General features: G+C 34.5%; 1 protein-coding gene across 2 annotated transcripts in view; it reads left to right on the top strand.

The window, feature by feature from the left end:
- The window catches only part of DYNC2H1 (dynein cytoplasmic 2 heavy chain 1), a gene marked incomplete at both ends in the record, with an annotated part of 293,921 nt that overhangs the window by 176,967 nt on the left and 99,940 nt on the right, over nucleotides 1-17,014 (top strand). For both annotated transcript variants that reach the window (XM_080694845.1, XM_080694844.1), the window contains 3 exons: nucleotides 8,493-8,653; nucleotides 11,525-11,650; nucleotides 15,088-15,198. In XM_080694845.1, the coding sequence (XP_080550971.1) occupies nucleotides 8,493-8,653; nucleotides 11,525-11,650; nucleotides 15,088-15,198 (398 nt within the window). The remainder of the gene's footprint in view (nucleotides 1-8,492; nucleotides 8,654-11,524; nucleotides 11,651-15,087; nucleotides 15,199-17,014) is intronic.

The following is a 17,014-nucleotide window of genomic DNA, read 5'->3' as shown; positions in this document are numbered from 1 at the left end:
AAGTGCAATACTGCTTAAGAGCTAGACCACTGACATGAATTATTTATATTTATTTTATGCTGACTTTAGTTTAGAAATGTTTTAAGGTCTCTTTTTCTCTCTTAATTCTTTTCATCTTACAATCTCTACCTGGCTTAGAAAAATAATTCTCTGTGTTGGGCACAATTATATGTAATGTTGAAAATTTTCATGCATAATTGACATCCTACATTTAATAAAGGTGTCTGAGGTTTTGCAAGTTATGTTCATATAAAAATGCTTTAGAGCCAGATGTGCTGGTGCATGCTTGTAAGCCTAATACTTGGGAGTGTGAGAAAGGAGGATTGCAGGTTTGTGGCTAGCCTCAGCAACTTTTGAGGCCCTCTGCAACTTAGTAAGACCCTGTTTCAAAATAAAACATAAAAATATGGCTGAGGGTGCAGCTCAGGAGTAGAATGCCTCTAAGTTCAGGCCTCAGTAACACAAAAAAAAGCTTTATATATATCCGTTCATGATGAAGAACACAAAGAAGACAATCATATATTGGTACCAAATGTGTATTGTGTAAGTACTGCTTATATTTATACTTCAGTGGAAAATTTAGATAATTAAAATACAGTCACAGATTCCACAGTCTTAGGAAATAAAGCCTTAAAAAATGAGTGATTTCAGCCATGTCTAAAACAAAAAATAAAAATTTGTCTTTAGATCATAAATTGTACAGTATAGTTTTATTAAGCCTTTCAAATAATGTTGTATGAAGAATTGTTATCACCTGTTTAGAGATAATTGTATTTTTGCAAAAAAATTTTGGGAAAACTTTGTTCAAGAAATAGTAAAGAAAGGATTTTACTTAAAGCATAGCCTCGTGCAAGAATAATGGAATTTTACTACTACTAAATGGGTAGGTTTTAGAATTATGTTGGAAATGAAAAAGGCTGGCAAAGTTAAAATAGCATGCTGGCAATTTTTTCTTTTGGAATCTTAATTTTTATTAATATTGTACATATGTATTTGAAATTTTATGTAGAATATTTCTTAATAAGTTATAACACATAATAAACAATCAATATATGCATATTTTCTCTAGAGTTTTTCATATAAATAAGCTAGCACAGAGTTGTATAAAATTGAAATATAGGCCTTCTATACTTATCATTGTCTCTCCTGCTGTTTCTGATGAATCCTAACCACCTTTGGTATTCCTTGGTTCCTAACTACTTGACTCAAGTCTCCTTCATTGTCGCATGCTATTTCCCCTTTGTGTTTTCTTGTAAGGAGACCAATCAGTCATATGAATTGGTGACCCACTTTATTCAGATCTAGTAAACTAATTATATCCCCAATGGCCTTATTTTCAAATTAGGTCACATTTTGATATACTGAGGTTAGAACACACACACACACACACACACACACACACACACACACACACACTACATTTAATTTCTACTTCTATTTTGCCCTTAGTCTCAGGGTTTTACATATGGTAGTATAAGGTGGGTATGTGTATTTGTGTGTGTGTGTGTGTGTGTGTGTGTGTGTGTGTGTATGTATGTGTATATATATATATATATATATATATATATATATATATATATATATGACTCAGTTCAACCCAAAATATCAACCAGTTATATTAAGGTAATGCCTGCCTTCTGTCTTACCCTCCACCAGAATATGCACATGCATATACACGAAAATATTTTGAGTTGTCTTTCAGAATAACCAATTTGTTGGTTGATGATGCATATATGGAGTGAGTCTAGAAATACCCTGTGCTGGGCTTGATGGCACATGCTTCTAATCTCAGTACTTGGGAAGCTGAGACAAGAGTACCACAGGTTCGTGGCCAGCCTCAGCAATTTATGAGACCCTGTTTCAAAATAAAAGAATAAAAGCAGGCTTGGGGTGTAATTCAGTCTGGGTTCAATTCCTGGTACCATATGAAAAAAAGACAAAAAAAAAAAGAAAGGGCTGTTGGAGCTGGGCATGGTGGCATACCCCTGTAATCTTCTTTCTAAAGAAAAAATTAACAAGTGGGATGGCATCAAACTAAAAAATTTCTGCTCATCAAAGGAAACTATCAAGAACCTAAAGAGAAAGCCTACAGAATGGGAGATCTTTACCAGCCACCACTCAGATAGAAGGCTAATATCCAGAATATACAAAGGGCTCAAAAGACTCTACACTAGCAAAACAAATAAACCAATCAAGAAATGTGCAACTGAACTGAACAGACACTTCACAAAAGAAGAAATACAAATGGTTAATAGATACATAAAAATATGTTCAACATCATTAGCCATCAGAGAGATACAAATCAAAACTATGCTGAGATTCTATCTAACCCCAATCAGAGTGTCAAGCATAAAGAAATCAAATAACACCGGGTGTGGTGGCGCAGGCTTGTAATCCCTGTGCTTGGGAGGTGGAGACAGGAGGATTGTGCTGGTTCAAAGCCAGCCCAATGGCTTAAGAGACCCTGTTTCCAAATAAAAATATAAAAATAGGTCGGGGAGTGTAGCCTGGAGGTAGAAGGGCTTCCAGGAACCCCAGTACCACCAAAAAAAAAAAAAAAAAAAAAAAAAAAAAAGAAAGAAATCAAATAACAACAAATGATGGCGAGGATGTGGAGAAAGAAGAACAGTTTTACAGTGTTGGGAGTGCAAGCTAGTTCAGCTGCATTGGAGATCAGTGTGAAAACTAGGAATGGATCCACCATATGATCTGGATATACCACTCCTTTTCCTGAGGTTTTGAAATCAGAGAATTATAGTAACATATGCATACCCATTTTCATAGCAGCATAATTCATAATAGCCAAAATATAGAACAAACCTAGGTCTCCAACAACAGATGAATATATTGCAAAATTATGGGAAATTCACACAATGGAATTCTACTCACCAGTAAAGAAGAACAAAATTATATCATTCACAAGAAGATGGAAAGACCTGGAGAACATTATGTTTATTGAGATCAGCCAAGCTCAGAATGAGAAGGGACATATGTTTTCTCTATTATGCCCAAACTAGGGAGTATTGGGGATACCAGAGGAACTCCAGATAATGGAGGGTAAACCTAAACAAAGCTAGAAAGGAAGAATAGGAGAGGAAGAAGGCTGAGGTTGGTTAACTGGAGGAGCTACATTCAAATTGTGTATAACTGTGAATGTAGCATGGTCAACCTGGACACTCATTGTTGGGAGGGCAGGAAAGGGTAAGTGGGGGGAAGGAGGGCTTTAAGCACTGTGTGAATGTATGCCATTTCCAGTATGATTCATATGAAAATAAAATAAAATTGAAGAAAAAATTTACATGTGGCTATACTCCCAGACCTATTTTATTTTTGGAAACAGGGTCTCTTAAGCCAGCGGTTGGCTTCGAACCTGTGCGATCCTCCTGTCTCTGCCTCCCAAGCGCGGGGATTACAAGCGTGTGCCACCACGCCCGGCCTTTCCATCAATTTTTTAATCTACTGACTACCTCTCATATTTATTCTGCTTTCTTTTCTCTTGCTGTAAATAAATATTTTTGCTTCAATCAAAGGTCAAACCATTTACTCCTTCTTGTCATTATTCCTGTCTCCTACCTCATGAATTTCACCTTGATTGACGGATCATTCCTGTCAGCATGCAAACATATTTTAGTATTTCTTTTAAAATTTCCTCCTGTGGTCCTACATCTTTCCTAGCTACTATCACAGTTTTTACTTCCCTCTATAGCAAAACATCTTGAAAGTGTGTATTAGTTAGAGACTACTGTAATCCATTTCCTCAACTTTTATTTTATCTTTGTTCTCTATGTTGGGACTTTAAACCCTAAAATTTTACAAGATTGCTCTTAGTAAGTAAGGTTGGTCACTCTCTAGCATGACTTCTCTGCTTTTGTGTTGATCTCTCAACAGCATTCCATTCATCTTTTCTTTCAATACTTTTTCTTCTTGTTGTGTTTCTTCTTCCCAACCCTTTTCTGTTGCTCCTTTTTACTTTTCTTTACTGGCTGCTTCACTGAGTGTGTCATTAGTGTTAGAGTACTGTTCCTCTCACTGCATCTTGGGATCGCCCCTAATCCTGACTTGAAATATCATCTCTGAATTGCCGATCCTCACATATTTTAATCTTTTATTTCCAGTCCTGGGATTCTAGGCTCATTTATTCAGATGTTTATTTAAAGTTTTCATAGAAATGTCTTTATACATCACAAATCCAGTGCAACCAATGCAGAACTTTTGTGTGTATTAACATCCACTCAGTGGCTCTAATTGAAAGCTCCAAGTAATTATTTTCTTTTTTCTTCCTTTCTTCACCTAATGTACCTGCAAATTATTTTAGTAGACTGACTCTTTTTCTTTTTTTATTTTGGTAGACTGACTCTTTGGTAGACTTAACTCTTTTTCTAAGTTTATTTATCTTCCTTTATTATTACCAACCTAAATAAGTGGTCATCTTCCCTTCCTTAATTACCATGGTTTTTATTTGTTTTCTCTACCTTCAAAATATATCCAGAATCCACTCACCTCTCTGCTGCTGTCCACCACATTGTTGAAGTCACTGTCTTTGAGAAAGATTATTGCCATTCAGTCTTCTGTCCTTCCTCACTTCTAATTGTCCTCAACATTGCAGCTAGAGTACTTTTTGAAATATGAATTGGATCATAACACTCCTCTCCTCAAAGTCTTCTGATGGCATCCTTCTCCCTGTGTCCTCCTGATGTGTCATAGGATCCTCATCTCTTGATTCCTGTTTCCCCCAGCTGTCTGTAGCCCCAGTACTTGGGAAGCTGAGACAGGAGAATCACAGGTTCAAGAATAGCCTCATCAACTTAGACTCTCCACAACCTAGTGAGACCCTGCTTTAAAATAAAATTAATATAGGGTTGGGGTAAGAACTTGGGGGTAGAATGCCCCTAGGTTCAGTCCCCAGTACCACCAAAACAGCACAAAACAGAAAAAAACAAGTTGAGTCCTTCTTCCCCCTCTGCTTTATCTCATCTACTTCTCCCTTCTGTTCCATCTGTTATGATTCCAACTGGAGAAACTTCTCTTTTTATAAAGGTTCAAGTTATTGATTGGCCCACTTAGATAACACATGATAATTTAAGTACTTTAAGGATCATAATCTTCCAGTGTCAATGTCCTTTTACAGCAGTATCTAGTTTAGTGTTTGAAAAAGTTATCTTTAGGATTCTGACAACCACAAAATGTTTTTTTTTTAATTTCTGAGCCTCAGTATTATTGAATTTTAGATTATTACCCCTTTAATTGGTTCATGCATATTGGGTTAACTAGAGATTGTTTCTTTTTCTTTTTATTAATGTTTGTAACATATTTTTACAAATCCTTTTTCTCTCCAATAAAAAAGGTAATTTTATACAACTGATCCTTTTTTAAGAGAAGGTGAGAAGAATGAGAATAATGAAAAACAATTAATCTATTATACTTACCACTTATCATTGAATGTTATTAGTTTGGTACTTTTCTACTCGGGTATCTGAAAAGTGCAGGAGTGATATTCTTTTATTTTTAAACTGCTAAGTATTTTTTTTATCATGTCAGTATCTTTTCCAAGTAAAATGAAATACAATAAAGTTTTGAGTTATTCCTTTCATATATTTTAGCATATATATATATGTATGTATATGTATATATGTGTGTGTGTGTGTGTGTGTGTGTGTATATATATATATATATATTTTTTTTTTTTTGTGGTACTGGGGTTCCTGGAAGCCCTTCTACTTCTGGGCTACACTCCCAGACCTATTTTTATATTTTTATTTGGAAACAGGGTCTCTTAAGCCAGTGTGGCTAGCTTCGAACCAGCGCGATCCTCCTGTCTCTGCCTCCCAAGCGCGGGGATTACAAGCGTGCGCCTCCACGCCTGGCCACTATATTTATTTTAAAGGACCATGCTCAAAATGTAAAATCCCAATTTTATAAATCATCTTATACTATAATATCTTATAGTGCAATTAACATTATTTCTAACTTTATTAAATAGTTTTGTGTGATTCACACTGACAGCTTTTATGGTATTATCAATCATAATTACTTGGTTTAATAAAATTAATGGCCATATTGCCTCTGCTTAAAATGTACTGAGAATTTATTAGAATTTTGTAGGTAGGATGGCTATGTGTAATTCCAAATAACATGTATGTCACTTATTTATATTAAATAATAAGGTATTTTAAAATTTTCTCTAATCCAGAATTTCCCATTGCTTTTAAATATTACATAAAATACATTAAGGAGCACATTCATTTTTATGAAATTTTAGAATTAGAAATTATAGTTGAATGAATATAAAATGATGAACAAGACAAATGACTCCTGTTGTCATGAAGTATAAAGTCAGTATTTGTTAAATTAAGAAATAAGGTAATCTGCATTTTAACTTTTTAGTTTTAGTGTTTGCATGTATTTTTCAAACAGTATATGTTTTAGGCAATAGTTTTTTCATATGAAAATATATGTACTATATTTTGACATATTTATTATATGAAAGGTACTAATTAAAGCATTATTGAAAGATGAAGGAATAAAAAGAAAATAAGAAACACCTATTATTCCCTCATTCAGGGATACTCTTAATAGTTTTTATGTACATGTTTGTATTCTTTTTATGTACATAAATGTATATATAGTACAAGATGCAATCATGTTGACTATAATCCCAAATAGGCTGTTTTTTTATTAAATTGTCTTGTAACCTCTATATTTTTATAGATATAATACTTGCTCGTTCAGATTACCAATGTTTGACATTTAGTGTCTTTTCCAAGTTTTTAGCTAGTATCAACATCTACAATGAAAGTATTTGTATATGCTTCTGTGTCCATGTCCTGAATTATTTCTTGAATTAAATATTATAATTTTAATTGCTGAATTAAGGGCCTGGGTATTTTTAAGATTTTGATATATTTTATTAAATACGAATATTGGTTTGAAATGGTTAGCATTGATGAATAAATAAATGCCTGAATAAATAAAAGTACTTCTCATTATACTGCAATAAGTATAGTAATTTCTCCTTTATTAGTTTGCAAAATTGTTTGATTGTTAGCAGTTTGAATAGAGTTAAAATAAATTTCACACATAATGCCTTGGGAAGCAGCTCATGCTATTGGGTTAGATCTCACCTGAACACGGCAAGAAGTGGTGTTTGAACCTTCTTGTTATTATGGTTGCTGTTGTGCCGAAGTTTGTTCGTGTGTGAAATGTCTTTTTGCATCTAAAAATACCTTTTTTGGACCATTTTGATAGCATTGAATTATTTGAAAGTGTTCTCTAAGAATGTGTTCCCAAGGTTAGTCTTGACTATGCATTTCTGCTTTTGAAGACATGTAGAAGTCTTCTTGATGGTGTATTCATTCTGCTGGACATAACATTCTCCTACCTTCCCATTGTTTTAAAACATATTATTTTTAGCCAGTGTAATTTAAACAATTATAGTTTTATTTTTAAATTGAGATGGGCATTTTCAGCTTTTTGCTAAGTCTATTAATAATCAAATATTCAAGTTTTAGCAAAAGAGATTTAAATATAATAGGAAAATTATAATTTTGTAATTAAATAGGGTTTAATCATTAGTGAAGGGTTGCAGAGTAGAAAAAGTACAGATGAATTGTGTTTGAATACGGTTAACAGTAAGCAGCTGGGCACCCTTTGGGAAGACATTAAACTTATTTGAGTGTTAGTTTTTTTACACATACAATAAACATAATGATATTTGTTAATCAGTGCCCTTCTATGGCTTAGATAGCAGGTAAATAAACTACTTAGTATAATGTTTAGCACAGAATAAGTGATGAATAAGTGGAATTTGGAAAACTGTTATAGCTTATTTTGTTCGAAAGGACTTAATGGATTGTTTAATCCCTGATTTGCAATTGAGTAATCAAGGCACAGTGCCTTATAGTGATTCTCAATGGCTCACTTAGCTAACAAATGTAAACTGGCAGCTCCATATTTCCATTTCCAAACTAAGCATTCTTTTAATTTCCATTCCATTTGTTATTATGATGAACATAAGAAATAACTCTTCATCCTGTACCATGACAATGAAATGGTTTTCCCAGATGACTTGGAATCTGATTCCCTGAATACACGGCACAGTATAAGCACTCAGCTATCATATAAATTAATGTACTGCATTAATAAGTTATACAGATGGATAGATGGCTTCTGGCTTCTCTTGTAGAGAGACAGTTGTACATTGAGACCACAATGCTGGCTGTGAATTTTTTCAGTTGTTAAGTGTGGCAATCAGGGTACCTACCTGTTAACATTGTAGTGATATCAGATATGGAAAACATTTAGAAAAATGCCTGGTTCCTTAAGCATTCAATAAACATTAGTTATTAGTAGTGAATGATTTTAGAGTAAAAACTTTAATATATGAAATTATAATTTATTCATGTATTTCTATTATATAAACATGTAATTATTTTAATAGATTTTTACAATACATGCTGTTGTTTATTTTTTAATTTCTTCAATATATCTTTTAGGACTGAAAGAGCTGTCCCCACTTCCTCTGAATCTCAAACGATTATACAAAGAGACACTAGAAATTGAACCCATTTTAATCATTATTTCCCCGGGTGCTGATCCTTCTCAGGAACTTCAAGAACTTGCTAATGCTGAAAGAAGTGGAGAGTGTTATCATCAGGTGAGTGCAAAATGCCCTGAGGCTTTTGCTCATGTCATTGCTCTTCCTGATACTCTAGATCCTAGTACTTATGTGGACATTTTTTATTGTGGTGGGACAAATAATGCCCTGAAAGGTGTACATGTCCTTATCTTCAAATCATCATGCATGACAAAAAGTCATGCAGACACACTTAAGTTGAGGATCTTGGGATGGGAAAATTAGCTTCAATTATCTCAAGTTTCTTTATAAAATGGAGGCAGGAGAATTACAGTGAAGATAGAAACAAATGCAGAAAGATGGGGAGATATTATGCTATTGGCTTTGAAAATGGTGTAAGGTACCAGAGAGCAAAGTGATTCCCAGAAACTGTGAAAAGGAATGATTTATAGCTTCCTAAAGGAAAACATACACATAGGTCTACCTTGCAAAGCAGACTACTGATTTGAGATCAGTAAGACTTCTCCCCAATATAGAGCCCTTCCCAATACAGAGTGTTGAGATTGACATTGGTATTTTCATATATGTATACATAGTCAATGGTAGTAAGTGTTGCGGGGGGGGGGAGGTGCATGGTGTGTGCGTGGGGAGAAGTAATCCCCCCCCCCCACCACCACCACACACACAGACAAACAGAAAAACCGTGGATTCTTGTCCTAAGCTAAGAATAAGTATTCATCGCTTGGACAGCTGCTGAAGATTTAAAGAAGTTTATTAGAAAGATAGAAATACAGCCCCATGCCAAGATGGCATGAGGGGATGACTCGAATGAGTACACCAAAGGGCTTACACGTGGACTTGGCCTTTTTATACTCATGACTTCCATCTGTTTGCGTGACTCTGACGTGAATGTCCCTGTAAGGTACCTCCCCTAGCAAGGTGTGGTAAGGTGTTTCCTTTCATAAAGGGCAAGGTCAAACCCTGCCCCACCCCCCCTAGATCTTGTAGATCTCTTTAGAAAGAGGAAGCCCTAGCTCTCCTATATTGACTTGTTAAGTACTATGAGCTAGGTTGATTTACACTGGAATAGCTGCCTGTTGTTAGGCCAAAACCAAGTCCTTTCTTTATCCGTGTCTGCCTCCATTTTGACACAACTATTTTGAAATATACCAATTATTTTCTTTTGAAATATATTAATAATCAGAGCTTTCCCAAATCTTCCTAGGTCATTCCCCATACTGGCACAGTAAGTTTATTAATGAACTTCTCTTCACCCTCCTCTTTCCTTAGACCACCTCCCTTTACTAGAGAAAACATATGACCCTTTACTTTCTGTGACTAGCTAATCTCACTTAACATAATGTTTTCTAGGTCCTTCCATTTTCTTGCAAATGACATAAGATTATTATTTATTGCTAAGTAGAATTCCATTGTTAGTATATCCCATAATTTTATAAATTACTCACTGTTGATCGATACTTATGCTTCCATAAATTGGCTACTTTGAATTATGCTGCTATGAATATGAGTTTGCATATATTACTATAATTATATAATTTCAGCTCCTTTTGGAAGATACCCAGGAGTGGTATAGCTGGATCATATGGTGTATCCATTCCCAGTTCTCTTGAGAAATTTTTACATTGATCTCCATAGAGGCTGAACTAACCTGTAATCCCACCAACAGTGTAGAAGAGTTCAAATTTCCTTACATCATCACCAACATTTATCATTTTTAGACTTCTTGATGATTGCCATTCTGATTGAGATAAAATCTCAGTTTTGATGTTCATCTTTCTGATTGCTAATGATGTTGAACATTTTTTCATGTAATGGCCATATATAGTCCTTGAGACTCTTGTCAGAGCAATAATACAAGAGAAGGCTATCAAAAGAATTTAAAGAGGAAAAAATGAAATTATCTTTATTTGTGGATGACATATATATTTAGAAGACTCAAAACACTCAACCAAAAGACTAATAGAGCTGATTAACAAATTCAGCAAAGTAGCAGGATACAAAATCAACCTAAAAATCAGCAGCTTTTCAATATGCCAGCCATAAATCCAATGAGAAAGAAAAACATTAAATAATTCCATTCACAATAACCTTAATACTTAGGAGTAAACCAAACCAAGGAGGTAGAAGACCTCAACAATTAAAATAATAAAATGCTAAAGAAAGAAATTGAAGATCTTAAAAGATGGAAAGATCTTCCTTCTTCTTGGATAGACAGAATAAATATTATCAAAAGGGTCATTTTACCAAAATTAATCTACAGAATCAGTGCAATCCCTATGTAAAAATACCAATGTCATTCTTCAGAGACTTAGAAAAACAGTCATAAATTTCATGTGGAGGAATAAAAAACCTGTAATAGCCAAAGCAGTTCTCAGCAATAAGAACTATGAATGAGGTATCACAATTCCTGTCTTCAAATTAACTACAGAGATATAGTAATAAAAACAGCATGGTCTTGGCACAAAAAACAGACATTTAGGCCAATGGAACAGAACAGAAGATACAGAAACAAATCCACACACTAATAACCAGTTGATTTTCAGTAAAGGTGCCAGACACATAAATTGGAGAAAAACAGACTTTTCACAAATGCTGTTGGGAAAACTGGTTATCCAGTTGTAGAAAAGTGGAGCTAAATCCTTACTTTTCACTATGCACAGAAGTCAACTTGAGTTAGACTTTTTGTTAAGAGAAAGGGCCCTTTTCTACAGATCAAACTTGTTAGCAGTAACTTCTACAGGAAAATTAAACTCTGCATATAAACTTTTAGTTAGAAGAATAAAATTAATTCCTATTATTAGTTTGGCTTTTCTTCAGAACATAATATTAACTCCAGTTAGAGAAATTTAGAAATTACTGAATCTCTTACAAAGTTAACTTATATTAATAGATCTATCTGTTCTTTTCAAGTTTCATGTTTTGTTTTTATAGGTTGCCATGGGTCAAGGTCAAGCTGATCTAGCGATTCAAATGCTAAAAGAATGTGCCCGAAATGGAGACTGGCTCTGTTTAAAGAACTTACATCTCGTGGTTTCTTGGCTGCCAGTTCTAGAAAAGGTAGACTCAAATAAATGTGGTACAAACAATATATACTATGTTAATTCAATAATCTCTAAGCAGCATCATTCAAATACCATGCATTATTTATGATCTTATAAAAACTGGATTTTATAGCTAGGTGTGGTGGCACATGCTTGTAATCCTAGCATTCGGGAGGCTGAGATTGGAGGATCTTGGTTCGCAGACAGCCTCAGCTACTTAGTGAGGCCCTTTGCATCTCAGTGAGACCCTGTTTCAAAAATAAAAGACTAAAAAATAGGGCTGGGGATGTAGTTTGGAGGTACAGTGCTCCTGGGTCCCATCCCCAGTACCACACACACACAAAAATGACACTTTGATAAATCTAAAGAAAGGTATTTTCTTCTTAAATAAGTACATTTGTGCAAAATAAGATGCAAATTTAATAGGCAGTCTTTAAAAATTTGGAGGGCATATAAAAGAAACAAAGAAATCAATCAAGACTGACAGGAAAGCCAGGTGCAGTAGAACATATTTGTAATTTTAGTAGTTGGGAAGCTGAGAGGAGGATTTACAGTTTTGAACCAGTCTCAGCAACTTAACAAGACCCTGTTTCAAAAGAAAAAAATAGCTGGGGTTTAGCTCAGAGGTAAAATGCAATTCCAAGTTCTTCCACCACCAAAAAGAAAAGATTGCAAGGGAAGCTTAGAAAATTTTTTACAGAAGAAAAATAGGAGACACTTTAAAAGATTGTAGGATGCCTATTTATACCATTACATTATGCCCATGTCCTGTTATCTGTATAGGAAGGGGGTTCAGAGAAACCACAAAATGTTCTAGGATGCTAAGGAAGCTAGTATCTAAATTATCTAGAGTGAAGCAGTCATTTTACTCAACCCAAATGGCACAGGAAGAAAACTAACACCAAAAAAGTTGCAAGCATTAATTTAAGTCTGTCAATATTTAAGAAAGAGAAGATCTTCCATGATGGCTGAGTGGAATTTAGCTAAATGTAGACAAAAAATTATATATACTCATGTACATTACATGGTAATGTATACCATGGGTAATTTTAGCAGTACATGGAGTGATATAATGCTAGACATATACATGCCTTACATGCCTTTCTCAAGGGTGAAGAGATGTCCTTGGCCAGGTAGGGCACTGTGGGGAAATGGAGTTAGATGACTTGGAAGGGCTGGTTATGGTATACCCTGAGAATCCTTCAGAGATTGGAGTTTTTATTGTGGTACTTTGAAAGACAGAGGAGGTCCTAGTGGGTGGTTAGTAATTAATTAATTGAATCAATCTGGCAGACTTAGTGTATAGAATAAAACCAAGCAGAATAGAGTTGATTGAGAGCAGCACTAGCTTTGTTGTAAGATGTTGAAAATGTGTGCAGTCCTAATAAACTGGCAACTTTAGCACCTTGAACAAAATAGGTAAACAATAAATCTTTGAGGTAATGACTGAGTTGATGAATTGATGGATCATGATGTTTTATTACTTATAATGAAAGAAGATAAACACTTTGGAACCGAGGTATATATGAATTTATTCATATAATTGTATTATAACTGTACATAAAAATCACTAATGTATAAAAATATAAAATTCATGTTAGAATCAAATGTTTTAAAACATGAAGACCATTAAGTACTTGAATTCTGTTTTTTTGTTCTAAATAGCTAGTTGATAGCTATTACTCTATGAAAAATATAGTTAATACCTTGGAAGCAAATCTTAATTAGAACTTTTGGAAGCATATAAGGTAGATTATTTTCCAAGAGTTTTTTTTTTTTTTTATGGTACTGGCGGTGTAACCCAGAGGCTTTTTTACCTCCAGTCTATACTGCCAGACCTATTTTATACTTTTTTTGGAAACAGGGTCTCACTTAAGTTGCTGACAGCCTTACTAAGAAGCTGAGGCTGGCTTTGAACCTGTGCGCGATCCTCCTGTCTCAACTTCCCAAGTGTGGGGATTATAAACATGCACCACCATGCCCAGCTTTCCAAGAGTTTTTAAAAATTATTATTATTTTGTTTTTATCTTGGAAAATTTGGATGAATTATTTAAATATAAATTAATAATTTATTGTAAACCAAATTATATCATAAATGTATTGCTATCTCACCTTTTTAATTTTTTATGTGTTTTAACCCATGGTAAAATTTTTATAAATTTTATATTATAAAATAATGAGCTGTCAATACATTTTATCACTTAAAATTGTAAGCATTCACAATGTTTTCATGGCCATTATTTTGCTCTTTTGTAGTTAGCTACATTTGACATTAATAATGAATATTAGCATGAGACACTGAGTGTATTAAAATATTTTAGACTATTTTAGAGCTGTTTGCCTTTTATATTTATTTGTTTGTTCAGTCAATCTACAGATTCTTGGTGAGTTCAGAAAAAAAGCCAGGAATTATGCTAGGTGTTGGTCATATCAGAATTTGTACTTGTTCTCTGGAATGCTATTTGGAAGAGAGAAAACACAGTAATAAATAGTTGTAGTTAGTATGATTAATACTACAAAAGAGACTTTACAAAGTGGCATAGGTGATTAATTTTGTTTGGAACTGTGATAGTGAAGAACTGTCGATGATATTCCTCTGAAACATGCTATTTAAACTCTATTTTGAACGATGAGTAAGAATTTGTCAGGTTACAAAGAGAATAATGGATAGAGGAATATGATGAATAAAGAAAAGTATAAAAATCTGAGTAAATGACAAAATCATACCATGTGAGAGGTACGAGTGGATGAATTTGTATGGCAAGTTTTGAATTTATGTTATAGGCCATGAGGTACCACTAGAAATTGTCAAAGGCCTGAGGGTGGCTGTTAGTTCAGACATACTAATTATAGCTAACATTTGTTCTTAGCACATATCAGGCCTTGTTTTTAATATTTTATGCAATCCTGTGTGGAAAGTACTTTTTACCATCTTTGCTTACAGATAGTGTAAGTCATAGAGTCTAAGGTCACAAAGCAATTATGTGGTAAAGTTTGGTTTTCAGCCCAGTGTAACTAACTCTAGGTCCAAGTTCATTGTGTGTGTGTGTGTGGGGGGGTATAGTACAAGAGATTGATCCCAGGGGCATTCTACCTCTGAGCTTCACCTCCACCCCTATTTTATTTTTTATTTTATAGCAGGGTCTTGGTGAGTGGCAGGGGAGGTCTAAATAAGTTGTTGAGGCTGGCCTCAAAATGACAGTTGACCTGTTTCAGCCTCCCAAGTACTGGGATCACAAGGCATACACCACCACACCCAAGTTCTTATTCCTTAAGCTAAACTAATAGTTGAGAAAATAGAAATTTAAGGAAATATAATCAGAGCATTGAAAAACATATCAATATCACAGGAAAGTTTTAATAATAAAAACAGAGTTAATAATAGACTTAAAAAGGAAATGTGTGCGGACATGTATTTAAGTAGATTTTTATTGATTTTTCTTAACAAAAAAGGAATTGAATACTCTTCAACCTAAAGATACCTTTCGTCTTTGGCTCACTGCGGAAGTTCATCCCAACTTTACTCCTATCTTACTACAGTCAAGTTTGAAGATAACATATGAGGTAAGAAGATTTAAGACTTGGGTCACACAGTGATCTGTAGATGCCTTCTAAAACTGTGTAAGCAATCATTATACTTAACCCATATAAACTTCCTTTCACACTTAGACGAGGTATAATATGCATAAGTAATAGCATAAGATATAAAAAGGTTTAAATGTTCTTTACAAACTTTATTTCACATAGACTATAGGTTTTTTATCTTCTTGTGGTAAAAAATCAACACAACTTACCTTTTTAACCATTTTAAGTGTACTACAGTACAGTAGTATTGACTATGTGTACTGTGTTGACCACATATCTCTAGAACTTTTGATCCTGTGAAACTGAGACCTTATATCTGTTTCCCCTCCCTTCTAACCTCTGGCTACCATCCCTGTACTTTGCTTCTAAGAGTTTGACTGCTGTAGGTATCTCATTTACTAGAATCATGCAGTATTTGTTTTTTTTGTGTGTGTGTGTGTGTGACTGCCCTATTTTACTTAGCTTAATGTTCTCATGTTCTCTCTCTCTCTCTCCTTTTTTTTTTAAGTAGTACCAGGGTTCCTGGAAACCCTTCTACTTCTGGGCTACACTCCCAGACCTATTTTATATTTTTATTTGGAAATAGGGTCTCTTAAGCCAGCAAGGCTGGCTTCAAACCTGCACGATCCTCCTGTCTCTGCCTCCCAAGGGAGGGGATTACAAGCGTGCGCCACCACACCCAGCTTAGCTTAATGTTCTCAAGGTTTAAGGTTCATCTATATGTTGGCACATCACAGAATTTTCTTTTTTGTTACTGAATGAGATTCCAGTGGTATGTGTGTGTGTGTGTGTGTGTGTGTGTGTGTGTGTGTGCGGTGTTATTATTCATCCATTTATCAATGGACTTTCAGACTTTCTTATCTATTATGAATAATACAATAAACAAATTAATGAAGGTGAACACTTATCTGTACATGATTTTTTGTGTATGTGTGGTACTGGGGATGGAACCCAGGGGCATTCTACCTCCGAGCTACACCCTCAGCCCTATTTTTTATTCTTTACTTTGAGACAAGGTCTCACTGAGTTGCAAAGGGCCTAAGTAGTAGCTGAGGCTACTGTCTCAGCCTCCCAAATGCTGGGATTACAAGTGTGCACCACCATACCCGGCATTACAAGATTGTTTTGAATATATACCTAGAACTGGAATTTCTGTATCGTATGCTTATTCTATTTTTAACCCTTTGAAGAACTTCTGTACTGTTCTCCATAGTGCTTGTACCATTTTTTCTTTTCTTTTTAATTGGTGCATTGTAGTCATACATCTTAATGAAGTACAAGATGGTAGAAGCATACATGCACAACTCATTTAGCCCTTCCCTAATTCCCTCTCCATTCCTTCCCCTCCCTCCTTCTCATGGTTGGCTTATTGATTGACCTTGATATGTTTGTGAATGTACATCATGCATGTTAGGGAATTTTCCTCTTTCCCCCTCCCATCCCCCATTTAGTTTTACCATTTTATCTTCTCAGTAATAGTGCACAATTTTTCTGCATGCTTGCCAACATTTATTTTCTGTTTCCTTTTTTCTTTCCCCAAATAGTGATCATCCTAATCAGAGTTAGGTGGTATCCCATTGTGCTTTTGAGGTGCATTTGCCTAGTGATTAGTATGTTTAGCATCTTTTTAGATGCTTGTTGGACATTTTTATGTCTTTCAGGAAATGTTTATTACATCCTTTTTCTATTTCTAATTGGATTAGTTTTGGATTTGAGTGATAGAAGTTATTTTTTATTTGAGTGACAGAAAGGTAGGTTGAAAATATTCTAAGCTTAATTTTTACTCTTCGGGCTG

This window comes from Muscardinus avellanarius (assembly GCF_963383645.1).
Source record: "Muscardinus avellanarius genome assembly, chromosome: 1".
NCBI classification, from domain to species: Eukaryota; Metazoa; Chordata; class Mammalia; order Rodentia; family Gliridae; genus Muscardinus; species Muscardinus avellanarius.
The sequence above is the reverse complement of the archived record's forward strand: the minus strand, read 5'-3'. Positions and strand labels throughout refer to the sequence as shown.